The 15,212-nt window shown below is 53.7% G+C and overlaps 1 protein-coding gene across 2 annotated transcripts in view; it reads right to left on the minus strand.

Moving 5' to 3' along the window:
- Nucleotides 1-11,671: 11,671 nt before the first annotated feature.
- KSR2 (kinase suppressor of ras 2) overlaps nucleotides 11,672-15,212 on the minus strand; it is a 50,420-nt gene continuing 46,879 nt past the window's right edge. For both annotated transcript variants that reach the window (XM_072350963.1, XM_072350961.1), the window contains one exon: nucleotides 11,672-14,908. In XM_072350963.1, coding sequence (XP_072207064.1) covers nucleotides 14,902-14,908 — 7 coding nt within the window. In that variant the 3' untranslated portion in view covers nucleotides 11,672-14,901. The remainder of the gene's footprint in view (nucleotides 14,909-15,212) is intronic.

Below are 15,212 nucleotides of genomic sequence, written 5' to 3' on the forward strand. Positions count from 1 at the left end.
GGACACCACTTCTTGCCATTCAGCCCCTCTACAAAGAACCCACTGTTTTCCCGGAGCATGTTTTCTCCTCGCATGCCCCTGCCCTTCCAGCCTTCCGCTGCCTCACACACAGGCTCCGGCCCTCTCTGAAATTCAGAGTGATATCACAACTTTGGATGGGATTTGCTTGCTCTTCAGGTTCTGTCAACCCCCTGCAGAGGAGCACAGGGCAGCCTACAGCCCATGTCTGCAACGAGCAGGCGCATCTGAGAGCTCTGCGCATCCCCAGTGCCACCAAGACTGACACAGCCTTGGACAGGCTTCCCCCTCCCCGATACGTTTTTCCTTTTGATTTTTTTCCCCCAACCTCTTATTCCCAGTGGCCAAGAACATTTAGTCTGGCCGGGAAAAGGAAATCTCATTACAGAATTACGGTTCATTTAGCAGGTCCCGCTGGAAGCCCTGCAATAACCACTGCCTTCCTAACAGGATTAGCCAGTGTCTGAACCTCCCGACCACGCTGCCTGCGGCTCTGCTCCCGCAACATCTCCCGGACCCCACAATACCCCAAATGCAAGTGGGCCAAAGGGAAAAGAGGGGGAGGATGGGGGACATCCCCATTGTACTTCACTGCATTGGCCTCACCCATCCTGCTGGCTCTGCACTCAACAATGTTGTTGAGTCCCATTGGGGGTCCAGGGGCATCAACCTCATAAAAACCCCCAAGACAGCGGAGTGATGCACATCCTGCTACAGCATTAGCCAGGACTAGCTGACCACTGCACCCACTGGTTTTGCTTCCCACCACCAGCAGCTTCCATGGCATAGAGGCAATCATGAGACATTGGTGTGGGTTGCTGGGGTCCTTCTGACACCAGTTCTGGAGTCTACGTGGAGGTTTGGGCTGAGCATCATGCTGTATGGGAGCGTGGTTACTGGGATCAGCTCTGTCTTTAAGAGGTTTAGGAATGAGTACTTTAGAGGTGAAGATGAAGGAGGAAACCAAGTTACATGATGCCACCAGAACAGCCATGAGTTTGCCTTCAGTGACACATGGATCTCATTGCTTCTCCCACCACTGCCCCCAAGAAGTGGTGAAAAGGCAGTAAATTAACGCAGCACCACTTATGGACATATCCCTATGATTTCAGGGGGCTGAGCATCCACCTGTCACCACCAACCAGCTCCCACTGCTTCAATCTCACACCTCTTTGCACAGAAACTACAGACAGTCCCTGTAGAAAAGCTCACAGCGAGTGGGGAGGACAACACGGACTGCCCCTGCACCCTTGAACTGAAAGAGAGCAGAGAACACTGTTTAGTGTGGTAGTTATGCCCCATAAGACAGTGACTCCCACAGTACTGGAAGAGCTTTTATGGGGTTAAATGAACTCTTGTTTAGCTTTAGCCAAAGAGTTTCTCCGAGCCGTGCTTCCAGCAATGCCTTGTTCCATTGCACACCCACTACAGGCCTCGGGCAGTTCCTGCCGTGCTGCTCACTGCAGGCACCCATCCCACAGCCCAGCCCTGCTCTGACATCTGCCAGCCAGGGGTGGGGGCCTGGAGACCCCACCAGGCAGCCCAGCACTCCCACCTGCCATGCTCCAGGGGTGGCCTTGATACCTCATTACTGCAGAGATGAAAGGCCATGCAGAGCATCGCAGCTATGTCCCCGCGGCTCCCACGCTGCTCCGGCTCCACCAGGAGCTGCCGTCATTAGCAGGGCTCTGTCTGCAGGCAGAGGGCCGCTAACGAAGCTGCGTGGGCAGAGTGAAGTGCTGGGAGTCGGAGATGTGGGGATGCTACGGGGAAGGCATGGGGACATCGTGGGTTCTGCATTAATGCCAGGGATACAGCAGGGCACAAGGAGGAGGGAGGGGCGGTGCAGAGCAGGGGAAGTTTTGCTCACGCACAAGCATGGTGTAATTCAGTTTGTAGAGGAGCACCAAATGCAAGAACTGAGCAAGAGGCCAAAAGGGCAGAAGCGTTTCTGCAGCTAATGAGCATGCATGGGCTGACGAGTGCTGCTGATGAGCGCTGGAGGGGAGAAGGAGCCCCACTCTTGGCCTTGCAGAAGCCTCAAGTCGCTCGGAGCACAGTCCTGTGGAGGGCACAATGGTTCATGTTCACCTCTTGGTGCCCCAGCCTACATCTGTCTGTCTGTGTGTCCTGCAGAGCACAGGCAGCCACCCCATGGCACCCCAGCAGGGCCACAGCAAGGATGATCCTGTTCCCTCCATCCAGAAATCACTTTTATCCTCCCACCTTCAGAGAGTTTTTCCCCACTGTGCCTGCTGGAACAGAGGTGTGAATGTTCTGCCCTCCTTGGGTTCTTCTTCAGGGAACAGAATGCCCAGGGAGTGGTGGGGTCACCAACCCATCACCATAGAGGTGTTCAGGGAATGTGGAGACGTGGCACAGGGGGACATGGGCAGTGGGCAGGGTGGGGGTGGGTTGGGGTTGGTCTTGGGGATCTTAGACGTCTTTCCCAACCGTAGTGATTCCATGATTCTATGAGCCCCAAGCACCATTACTCTCCCCGCATGGCTCTTGTCACTGCCACATGGCACAGAAATGTTGCTCATCAGGCTGTGGCTCTGTGAAACAGGCAGTGATCCAATCCGACCTTCCCACACAGCCTTGTAGAACATCCCATAGCACAGGCCTGGCAGAGGAGGTGACACAGGGCTTGATCCAGGACACCTGGCTGGCTGCAAGTCTCATGGATGCAATTAGAGGTTGAAGGAGGATGTATTACATGCTCCTTGCATTTATCCCTATGCCATAACAGCTGTTTCTGCCACAGAAGTGACCTTTCCAGCTTTGTTTGGAGATGCATTAGAAACTGTCCATAATGGAAGTGCCAGGAGCCAGACAGGCTCTGTGTGACTGCCAGAGGAGGAACAGTTACATATGTACACCCCACGTATGTTTGTATGAGTGTGGATATTGGGGGAGCCCTGGGATTTGGTTTTGATCAGAGCCAACAGCCTGAACAGCTGGATGGAGCAAACCCCATTGGCTGTGGCTTCCTACGCTGGTGATAGATGGACTCTACCACCAGCCTTGGTCTGTGACTTTGGGCAAAATAGATCACACTCCTGTCCATAGGTGCAGTGATTCTCCTCAATGAACTGACCAAGGCCCTGCCTAGGAAAGGGGATACGAATGGTCCCTTCTCCTCCTTTTCCACCTCTAGAGTTTGCTTTTTGCTGAACAACCACGGAGAAGAAACAAACGATGCTTAGCTCTGGACATGCTCTGTGGGCAAAAGCCAACTGCATGTCTCATGCCCTCTTGTACGTGTCACAAGACAACAGGCCCACATGCTGTTTGAAAAAGGGGTGAGAAGGATCCCCAAGGTTCTCCCTTCCTCCCTACCCCTCAGGTTGCACCTGGCTGCTCCATGCCTCTCCCAATCCATCCGCACAGTTTGCCCACCCTTCTCCATTTTCTCTTGCCTCTTGTTTGTTTGTTTTGCCATCCAAGCATTATTGGTAGCAGCAGGGTCTGGCAGCCCAAACTTCCCCAGGGAAGAAGTTCTGGCATCCAGCAACCAAGTGGAAAGTTGCTCTGAGCCTGTCTCATCTCACTTTTGACATATCACGGCTGTCCATTTCCCTTCCCAAGGAAATCTGATTTGTTCCAAAGTTTATAGTTTCAGTGACCTAATCCCAGCATAGTTGTTCCTGTTTCCCTTTAATTTACTGCCTCAGCTTGTATTAATTGATGTATTGCAGAGGGCTTGAGCCAAGCTAATTGTTTTAGAAGAAGAAAAAAGAAGAAAGGAAGGAAGATGTGAGGTCCCTTAGCGGATTACTGAGGTATTTGAGTGGGCAAACAGCAGCCACCAGAAAACAGTAATAGCTCCAAACAGCATCAACAGACCAGAGGGGTGGGGACCCTCCAGATGTTGTGCAACCCCAAATCCTTGCCCCGGGGTGACCTGTGGGAGCAGGGCATGTGGGAGGAGGAGGGCTGAGATAGACCGTCTTGCTGGGCTGCCTCCATGTCAGTGTGGTGGGGTCACCATCCCTGGAGGTGTTCAAGGAACATGGAGATATGGCATGGAGGGATGTGGTCAGTGGGGTCAGTGGGCATGGTGGGGAGGGGGTTGGGTGATCTTAGTGATCTTTTCCAATCTTAATGATTCTATGATTCTGTGCACTTGTCTGGGGTGGTGATGGAAAGTCCTGCTGGTGGCTGTTTCTACTCATGATCAACAAGAGCGATAGAAAAGTGCCTGTGGACATTTCCCTGGTGTATATCATAGCCAGCAGCCCTGACTGCCTCCAGGGTGAGGAAGTTGGCTCTGTGGGCAAGGGGAGAGTGGTTCCACTGTGCCACTGCCATTTGACAGCCTCCCATAGTATTCTTGTGGTCAAAGTGGTGAAATAAAGAACAAATATGCAGACAAATTGGAGCCAAAGTGCACTGTAAGAACAGTTTCAGATGGTCCCAGATTAGAGGGCCTACATGGAGGGATGGTGATGGGCTGCACATAGTCTGACTGAGCTCATGCAGCCCAAAGGCAAACATCACATCCTGTCCTGGGTGGGATAACCATGGTGGCTGGATGGGTCTGGAAGGCTGGAAGACAGCTTTGGAGGAAAGGGCATGGTGGTCCCACTGAACAAGAGGACAAGCCATGCTTTAGCTCAGCCAGCACATGAACTTTCACTTGGCCAACATCAATGCCTACGGTGCTGAAAAAGCAATGCAAAGACAGCAGGACAACAGAAGGGATTGTTCCCTGTATTTGCCACCTGCAACAGGAAATGGTGTCACAGAATCATAGAATGGCCCAGGATGGAAGGGACCTTAAGGATCAAGAATCTTCAACCCCCCCACCACAGGCAGGGCCACCAACCTCCATATTTAATACCAGACCAGGCTGCCCAGGGCCCCATCCAACCTGGCCTTGAACACCTCCAGGGATGGACGGGGCATCCACAGCCTCTCCAGGCAGCTGTTCTAGCACCTCACCACTCCCAGAGTAAAGAACTTCCCCCTGACATCCAACCTAAATCTTCCCTCCTTCAACTCCAAAACATTTCCCCTTGTCCTAATGCTATCTACCCTTTCAAAGAGTTGACCCCCCCTCCTGTTTGTAGGCTCCCTTTAGGTACTCAAAGGCTGCAATGAAGTCACCCTGCAGCCTTCTTTTCTCCGGGCTGAACAAGTCCAGCTCCCACAGCCTGTCCTGGCAGCAGAGGTTCTCCAGCCCTCTGATCATCTTTGTGGCCCTCCTCTGGACCCCCTCCAATAGCTGTTTCTTGTACTGAGGGCTCCAGTCCTGTATGCAGTACTCCAGATGGAGTCTCACGAGGGCAGAGTAGAGACAGACAGTCACCTCCCTGCCCCTGCTGGCCACCCCTCATTGGATGGAGCCCAGGATATCAGGTGTCCTGGGAACGCCACTGTACACAGCATCTACCTAAAGGAGGGGGGGAAGGAGGAAAAGGGCCCTGTGCAGGAGCCTCCCCAGCCCTCACTGGGAAGAGTGTTTTGGGGCTGGGGACACAGGGAGGGCACAAAGCCCAGGCTGTGGGTACTCTCTCCAGTCCTACCTATCCCCAGTCTCTCTGATCCCAACACCATCCTATCAAAGTTGCTCCTTGGTGTTATCCAGACCAGCTCACACTCCTGCCCTGCCCATAAATCAGCACAGCTCCATCGCACGGCTCTCACTGCGAGGTTGATTTATTTAGGAGCAACACAGGGAGTTTCCAGATTAACACTAATTGCCCTTCCAAATTACTTAATAGTTCAGTTTGCAGCGCTCTCTTTGGAAATCATCTCAGACAGTTCAATAAAACGACAACAACAACAACAACAAAACTACCATCGAAGACACAACTGCAAATTGATGAAGTCTTTGAGACTAGGCTAATATCATTGCTGTCTGGTAAATTTATTCAGCTCAAACTGGAGGGATGCGCACTCAGCTCAGTGAGGAGGACACCACCTGCTACCGAGGTGCTCAATTTTCCCTTCCAGAGACACTCTTATTGCTCAGAAAGCTGCAGGAACGGCCCCGCCGGCTGCAATGCTGCAAGAAACAGCTCCGACCTTCTTGGCAAGAAAAATACAAAGAAAAATGTTATAACAACAATAATAATGGGCTGAAGGGCTGTGCTCTCTGTGGCCTTTGCTGGTGCTCCTGCCCAGGGTTGGTGTGGGCATGGGAGCTGGCAGGCACTGTGCTCCTGCAGGGCTGAAATTGTCACTCAGGAGGGGAGGGGAGGACTTGTTTCATTTTGGCCTCTTCCCAATTTCTCGGCCCCCGGGGGCAGGAGATGCAATGTGGCTCACAGGGGAAGGCTGGGGAGGCAGGGGGGAGCGGGAGGGAAATGGGATGCTTGGGTCAGCCCTAAGTCACCAAGGTGCAGAGGAAGCCCTGGGTGCTGTGGTGATGCCAACCAGAGCAAATGCTTCCAGCATCGGTGGGCTTTGCAATATTTTGAGGCAAGCCCGTGCTGGTGGTGCAGCCTAAAATGCAAAACCTCTGTGGGGTGACTCCATTCTCACTCACCCACATCCCATTTCCCTGCAGAACACCCTGGAATATCACACCTCCCAACACCCCATTGAGATATTGGGTGTGGGGTTAGGAGGAGCCCGGCAGTGAGAGGGTTACACAGCCACTGCCCCATGCCAGGAGCTGTGGGGGCTCAGAGTGAGCCCAGCCGATGGCTGCCATCTGCTCCTGGCACCTCGGGCTGTGCCGGAGAGCAGGGAAGGGAGAAAACAAAACCCTGGAAGTGGGCTTGAGCAGGGAGTGCTCCACTCTGGCCAACACACCAAAGCCCTCTGGGGTGTTTGGCTGCAAAATGCTGCTCCGTCCGTCCCCAAGGGTGGGAGTGCTGAGCTTCTGGTGATCCACACCGCACCGGCAGCAACACGGCCCCCAAGGGATGTCCCCAAGCTCATCCTCTCGGGGATGCACAGAAGCTCATGGGAATGCTGCTCTGAAAGGCATCGTCCTACAGGGCTCAGGCTTTGCTGTTCCCCAGCAACACGCAGCCCTGTCCCCATCGCTCACCGCTCCAGGAGGGCATCCGAGGGAGCTGCCTTCATAGCAGCCACTTACAGCCAGAACCGGGCAGCACCGCGCGCACCGCCAGGCAGCCCTGAGCCAGCAAGCGCCGGGGGAAAGCAGCCAAACCCAGCCCCACATCCCAGCCCCCCCACCGGGGGCTCAGAAAGAAGTCCCATTCATCATCCGGACTCTGTTTGTTTTCTGCACTCCGCTAAGCTCAAACAAGCAAAACAGATTAGCCGGTCTCATTTGTTTCCTACTTAATTACACCTCTTCGGTGCTGATGTAATATTTCAAGATTTGGGTTGTTAAGGATGAAAATCCACCTTCCCCCTCCTACACCCACCTTGGCTTTTCATTGCCATCGTGAAAAAGCCCAGATGTTTGGGGTTTGTTTTTGGTGGGGTATTTTTTTCCCCCTACAAAATAAGTCTAATTATTGAGGAATTCAGAAACTCTGAATTCAGAAGCTGCCGGAGAGAGCTCAGGTTGTCAGAAACAGATGGACTGGAGCTGCAACTTTTCATCACTCTATCCAGCCTCCCCGGAATGGAGGGCTGCATCTGCAGCACACGCGGCCCCAGATAACTTCAGCTGTTCCCCCCCTCCCCCTACCCCACCCCCTTTACAGCAACGCTTTGCCGTCAATAGGACTTCCCAGGAAGCGGAGTGGCTGCGTGCCGACGGCTGTGGGATGAGCTCCTCGCCCAGGGAAGGAGAGAGCTCTTTGTGCTGTGGTGCCCACCTGCAAATCCCCCCATGGAGGTGCCCGGGGTGGGTGTTAGTGCTACAGGGCCTAAATCAGAGCCATCAGAGGGTGGGAGGTGGGGAGCGACCCCAGCGCAGCCCAGGCTGTGGGACAGGCAGGAACATGGGAATCAGGACATCTGCCACCCCTGTGTGCCCCACATTGTCCCCCGGCAGCATCTGGGCTGCAGCGCAGCCAGAACACCATGGGGACAACGGGGACACCCTACTGTACAGCCCACCCCCCAACGCCACCACACACCACCTCCGCTCCCCCCACATGCAGGATCCCATTCCCGGCACCAACACAAGGCACGCACCGACTCCCAGCTCCAGCTCCATCTCGGTGCCGTGCGGACGGCAGCGCTCAGCTCGGCGATCCACGCTGGCTGGCGGAAGAGCCGCAGGAGGGCTGGCGGGGCTGTGCCGAGCCGGCTGCGCAGCTTTCCCACGGTGGCACTCTGGATACCCCACTGCGTCCCCTCCCCTTCCTTGCCTGGTGCTGTGCACCCCTCCCAGGGCTCCACATCGCCGCATGGATGTGGGGTCCGTGGGGTTGGGAGCTGGGGGCATTTCGGACGGTTTGGGTCCGGCAAACACTTGCAGCACACCGCATAGCGGGGGCCCCGCGGCACTCAGGTTATTCAGTAACTTCTCCCTCCCCAGCTGCAGTGAGCGCTGCTCTTTCCCAGTCATGTGAGCTGTGGTATTCCAGCTTGAGGCCTTCAGCTCTGGGGCTCATCCAGGTGTGTTCTGGGGGAGGGAGGGTAACGCAGAGCACCCAGGTAACAGGAAGAGAGGACAAAGCCCCATCCTGCAGCACTGTGCCACCTGGGTACCACAGGCGGCACCAGATCCTTGTCTTCCACAAAACCTCAAAGCTGGAAAGTGAGGATCTTTGAGATCTTTTCCAACCCGAGCCATTCCACAACTATACAAAAGACCCAGTTCTGGGGAAAATAACCACGGCAAGCCTCACACCAAATGAAATTTACCCTCAAGGATGCAGGGTCTTATTTTAAGCTGCCCCTAAAGAGTGCTCTTGTCCTCAGTGGCCTTCATCCTCCTCCAGCCCCACCGAGCCCCACTGACACCCAGCCCTGCTCACCACCATCCCGCAGTGCTGCCCAGTCTGAGCGTGTTCCCAGTGCCAGGCAGGTGCTCCCCTGGAGGCTGCGGCCGCTCCCCTGCACACACCACACTGTGCATTGTGTTGGAGGTGTGGGAGAAACCCTAACGGGAGATCCATTGTCTGCATAATGGGCATCAAAGGCAGGTGAGCTCCGGGACGCATTCATGGGATGGAGAGGGTGGAAATCAGCCAGGCAAAGTGCTTCCCCATGGCTGGATCCCACCCCATACACAGATAGGGTTTATTCTGCACCAACGTAACACAAGCAGCAGCCCCCTCTGCAAGGAGGGAGCACAGATCAGCACACACTGGGTTGCTGGAACAGGGGTTGTAGCCAAAAATAGGAACAAACAAGTTGGATCCTACCCAGCACAGCAGCACAGAGGCTGAGGGATATGTAACCCCGAGGCTGGCTCTGCCCCAGGCACGCAGCCAGAAGCATTGTGACCCATCAGATTTGCAAGCCTGAAAATAACCCTCTGACAGTGAAACCCTACCCGGGGCTCAGACTGGCCACAGTGTTTGTCCCCAGTCCCCAAGCGTGGGGCATCCCAGCAGCACAGGAGGGAGTCACTGCTGCAACAGAGTGAGAGTGGGCTGGGAAATAGCCCCAAAGCTACTGGAATGGGACAGCTGTGTCCTCCAGCCAGCTTCAGGACACCCAGCTGGAAAGGGAGTTTTGGTGACCCACATCACACTGCAGAAATGGGGAGCTGATGGGTACCACAGAGCATCCTTGTCCCTGGGGACAGGTCTGTGGGGTTGTCCCTATGCCAGCTGGGGACCCACCAGGATGCCCAGTATCCCCCAGCAGGGGCATGGTGCCCATGTGGCAAACAGTGGGTAGAACCAAGGCAGAAAGTCCATACTGCTGGGGGGCGTCCTCGAGGAGGACATCAGCACCACTCTTCCATCACCATTCCAATGGATTCCAATGGGATATCAAAGCAGTGCTCCAGAACTCCCAGCCTCACTCACAGTTTGCCATACAAACCCATAAAGCCACCCCAGCCCCCAAAGAAACAAGGAACAAACAGCTGTTAAGCATAGGAAAGCCTTCAGCTGTTTTCTCTACCTGTGCTGAGGGCATGGCGCGGCTCTTCACCTTGCAAAGGAAGCTGCAGCTGTGACATCTGAGGTACAAAGCTTGGAACTGTGGATGGCTGCCCCTCCCTGGACAGGAAAGTGTCCCACCAGCCTCTCCCTGGGTGTCAGCGTCCAGCAGAGCTCCGTGAGGTCCCTGGGTACAGGGTTCGGATTTCGGGAGACGGGCACCCAATGTCAGGGTAAAAATAGAGGTGAGGAAAGGGAATCTGCTGAGTAATGGGAGCAGGGGGACATGGGGTGGGGGGCAGGCACTGGGGGTCAAGGATCAACCCCTTTCCCTGCAGGTGGGACCCCCAGGGCCACTCTCCTCTGTGCTGACATTAATCTCTCCAATGAGTGGAGCAGAATCAGCATCCACACCTCAGAGCTGCGTGAGTTTGGCACTCATATATCTCATTTTTCAAGTTCAGCTCAGTGAAAGGCTTCAGGATGTGTTTAATAACGGGGGAAGATGTGCACATATCTGTATCTGGAGGGAGGGGTCTCCCAGCAGCCCTGGGGACACAGTGCCACCACCACACCCCCACTGGCAGCGGGTGCATCCTGCTCCCCTCTTGCTCCCAGAGCTTCCTGGTTGCTGTGCAGTATTAATGGCTTGTGATTCATCAGCAGCAAGCTGGGGATGACAGACACATGCACGCACCCTGTGGCTCTGCAACGCGCACGTCCACATGCAGGGACACAGATCCAGAGGAGCCTCAATTCCCCAGACATCACCACAGGGGTTATATGGGGCTGCAGTGAGGATTTATCCCCATAGTGGTGCCAGACGTGAGAGCTCAGCACCTCCAGCCCCACACTCAGCACTACCCCATCCCACCCAGCACCAACCAGTTGTGCTCTGGATCACCAGGAACACACAGGGGTTACCAAATGTGTGACCTATGAGTTGAACCCAGCTTTCAAACAGCAGACAAACCTTGGGGGCAAAGCCTCGGGCACAGTGGGCTGTTGAGTGGTGGCTCTCTGTCCCTGGACCCCAATTTCCCTCTTGTTCCTCGCTTCTCCCATCTCTCCCATGCAAACTCCCAGGATGCGCCTGCCCTAATTGCTTCCCACCTCCTGCAGGCTTTGAAAGATGAAAAGCCCTCACCAGGATAACGTGTTGAGCACTCATGGGTTATTAATGGCGAGCCATCATTATTTTACCTTTCAAGCACCCGGGTGACAGTGATGTGGGAAGGGGCTGGGGAGGAGGAAGAAGCACAAACCCACTGCAGCTTTCCCCTCCATACCCTCCCATAGGGCCCTCACTGCCACGCTCAACCAGGAGGCTGGGCAGATTGATGGCAAGGGAGCAGTGAGAAAACAGCACAGCAGATGTGCGCAGCCCACGGGGCTCAGCCTGCAGTGGGGGGGCCCAGCAGGGACATGAACCCCCAGCAGCACCCAGCCCAGATTGATGACCCAACGTACCACGCTGCACCCAACCACCATCAGTCATCATCCCCAAAGAGCTGAGAACGGACAGTGTGATGTCAGTGAGGATGAGGAGGGCAACATGGGGTCTCCATACTGAGCACCAAAGGTGGAGACTGGGACTCTATGGGACATGGATGGAAGGACCGGTGTGTACCTCCCCCCACCAGGGATACACACCATGGGTGACACACAGCAGCCCCGCGGTGCGGCCGGCAGCCAGGGGACACGCTCGTTTTCAAAGTGTTTTTTATTGGCATAAATAATTCATACACTGTCACCTCACCAAACACTGCACGACAAACCACGGGGACATAGGGCTCACCACTCTGCAGTCACGGAGGGTCGCACTCAGTCAGACAGCAGAAATTATAAATACTTTCTTAAAGTGTAGAAAACGTTATAAATGTTACTGTACAAATTTACATCAGGGAGCTCCATCGCGCCTTTCTCAGCTTTTTTCTCTTTTTTTTTCTTCTTTTTTTTATTCTTTATATGTGTGTTTTTCATTTATTTACCCCCCCCTCCCCCCCACCTCCCCACCGGAAACAATTGCTCTTTTCCAGTGACAAGAGTTTTGCAACAACAACAACAAAATATATATAATATATTTATGTATATATTTATAAAAAGGAAACAGAAGGAGGAGAAGGGAAATGAAAACCAGCTCATTCTGCAACGGTCAGAACTAACACAGAGAAAACAAAGCAGCCACCGAATTCGGTTTGAAACTGTACAGGATTTCGAGCTCTTTAGATATGTATATATCTATATACATACATATGGAGATATGTATATATATTTATATATACCTTATGTACAGGTAAATGTAACAGCGCGCTTTACAGGGAACAGAAATCAAGAAGGCTGGCAAAGCTTCCCAGAAAATAAAAAAACACTATTTGCAAAACAAAAATAAGTTAAAATAAGTTAAATAAGTTAAAATAAATAAACCTAGGAACGATGCAAGCGATGGGTACCACCCAACGGTGGCCAAGCACTGCCTGGTTGAGCAACCCAACAGCACACGGAGCATTCGGGGCCATGCAGGGGCTGAGGATGCACTGTGGGATGGTGGGAGCTGCTCTCAATGTGCTCCCAAACCCATCCCTGCTCTGCCTACTACAGCTCCAAACCCCATTGGGTGGACACCTGTTGGCAGGCATTGTGCAGAGCAGCTCCCACCTTCTCTTCTCCATGTGGAAGGCCTGAGAAATTTAAAACAAAAACAAACAAAAAACACCCCCAAAAAAACCAAAGAACGGGAAAAAAAATAAATATACTTTTTAATAATTAAGACTTTCATAATTAAGAAGGCATGATGCAAATAGCATGGCTGTACCAACAGCCGCTGCTACACCGAACAGAAGGAAGGGAGCTGCTTGTCTGAGCTTGTGGATGGTGAATACAGGGCAGGTCTTTCTGTTGGTGCTGTTGCGTAACAGCTCCCATGGATGGAGACGTTCCTGGGAGGAAAATGGGGCAGAAAGAGCAGTGGGGTGGTCAGGCTGGGCACACTTGTTGGCCATAGCTTTACCCAGCTCCGTTTGGATGGCCAAGGGGCAGCAGGGAGATGTGTGTTGCTCCAACAGGGACCGGGGCAATGGAATGCCCCAACCAACAGTGCTCATCTGATGGACATCTACCAACAGCTAGAGGGACCCCATGAGGAGTGGTCAGCAGAAGGCTCGGGGCACAAAGCAAACCCACAGCAAGGCTTTCAAGGTTGATGTATCCCATTGCAAACCTGCACAGCACCTCTCAGGTTTTTCCACTCCATTGTTGAGCACAGCCTCTGTCTTTCCAGCTCACATCTAGAGGGCTCACATCTCCTTGGAAAACAAAACCAAGAACCATGCATTGCTCTCACATCAGTCACTTGACATGGGCATGGTGCTGGGCTCAGTGCCATCACAGCATGCAGGAAAATTCAACTTGAAACACAAAGTGTCCATGCGTTGGGTGTCTCTCCTGTCCGTCTCAGGGATGCACGGAGTGCTCAGGGCTCGGCCCACTGGGACAGGACCCACAGACCCCTTGATGAAGGCATTGGTAAGAAGTCAGAGGGGCTCTGAGGTTTAGTGCAATGTTTATGGCACACGCAGAGAGGATGGAGTGAGAATTGTTCAGGTGGGGAGAACAGGCAGCAGAAAACAAGGCTGGGGTAGGACAGGGCACTGGGGTGTTTTGGGGAGGGCAGGGGATGAGAAAATCCATCCATTGTGCAAACATCCAGGAGGCAACCACTTGGCACCGAAACCACCCTAAAAGCACCAGCCTGAGCCTTGTCCAAAGAAACCTCTTCCCAGGACGTTCTTAGGAAGGACCTTCAGGATCTTTGCTCATGTAACGATCTGCCCAGCGCTTAGCAGAAGGCTTTAACCTTCATTCATTTTGGTTAAAGTGGTTCAGACACCAACAGTTTGAGACATACAAGGCCGATCACTTTGCAGTGTCTCTGAGTTCAAGCCAACTTACAGCACGGCTGAATTATTCAGGATGGCTCCCGACCAGCAATTATGCTCAATAAGATCCTGAAAACACAATTTTCTCCCCACTGCCGCAATGACAGCTCATGTAGAATGGGCTCAGGGGGAGGGAAATGCCAGCAAAAGGTGCTCGGATGGCAGCACCAAAGCACAGCACATTGGCTCTGGCTGTGGGTGCATGGGATGGTTATGGGGCTGGGAGGGGGGCACCGGCTCTGTACAACCAGAGACTGCTCCCCTTGCTCCATCCACCAGTTCTTAAACCCAGCATAGCCTCTAGCATCTGACAAACAGACATCAGTACCCCACAGATGTAACCGGAGGGAGAGAAGGGGACACAGGAGATGGAAGGGGCGGCAGATGAGCTACATGCCAGGCACAGGGATGAGCCATTGGGGCCATGGAGCTTGGCCCTGCAAAGGGACAGCCTGGGAAGGACCTGGGCACAGCCAGGAGCACAGAGCCACTTGTGAAAGGTCACCATTGCCGTGGTGAGGGGCTGAGGAGCTGACACTGTGGGTGCATTTCCCTGTGGGGAGCAGCTAATAGTGGCAGCACAAACCCACAGATCAGCAGCATTCCCCCTTAGTTTTCTACTTTTAAAATAAAAACACTAGAAAATTAAATAAAATCCCCTAGAATGAAAAAAAACAAGCCCCAAAGGAATGCTGTAAGCACTGACCATACCGACCGGGATCAGAGAAGCCCTGGGGTTGAACAGAAGCCACCTGATCTTGCACATCGTAGGACCAGCAGCCCCACAGCCCCATGTGCACAAGGCCCCTGCTGTCTGCCTGCCACCACGGTGTCCCCACGCATCTCTGGCCATCAGCTCCTCTTCAGTGCAGGGAGATGCTGTGGTAGTCCCATCCCGTCCCAGTCCATCCCACAGTGCCTACCACTCTTCCCTTCTTGGCACATGAAGGAGAGCAGCGAGGAAGAGGAGAAATGCGTGGGAGGAAGGCACCATCCCTCAGCTCCTCTGGTCACAGCCTGGAAAGGAGATAAGATGACAGAGTCAATAGGGGGTACTGTGTCCAGCAGTACTGGGGTCCTGCAAAAGGGTCCCTAAACGTGCATCCAGCAGCAGGAAACCAAGAGGGCTTTTGTCCCCTGTCTTCATGCCCTTCATGTAGGAATTGGATCCAACCAGGGCAATGCCCAGACCCCCAGCAGTTACACAATCCACTACTTTGGGGTTCAGCAACCTTCAGCTTCCCTTGCAGAGCCACCCTGGTGCCTGCTCAGAGCACAGATTGGCAATTAGCTCCCATCCTGATTAATGATGGCTCAAATT

The sequence above is a fragment of the Excalfactoria chinensis genome, chromosome 16 (genome assembly GCF_039878825.1).
Source record: "Excalfactoria chinensis isolate bCotChi1 chromosome 16, bCotChi1.hap2, whole genome shotgun sequence".
Lineage (NCBI taxonomy): Eukaryota > Metazoa > Chordata > Aves > Galliformes > Phasianidae > Excalfactoria > Excalfactoria chinensis.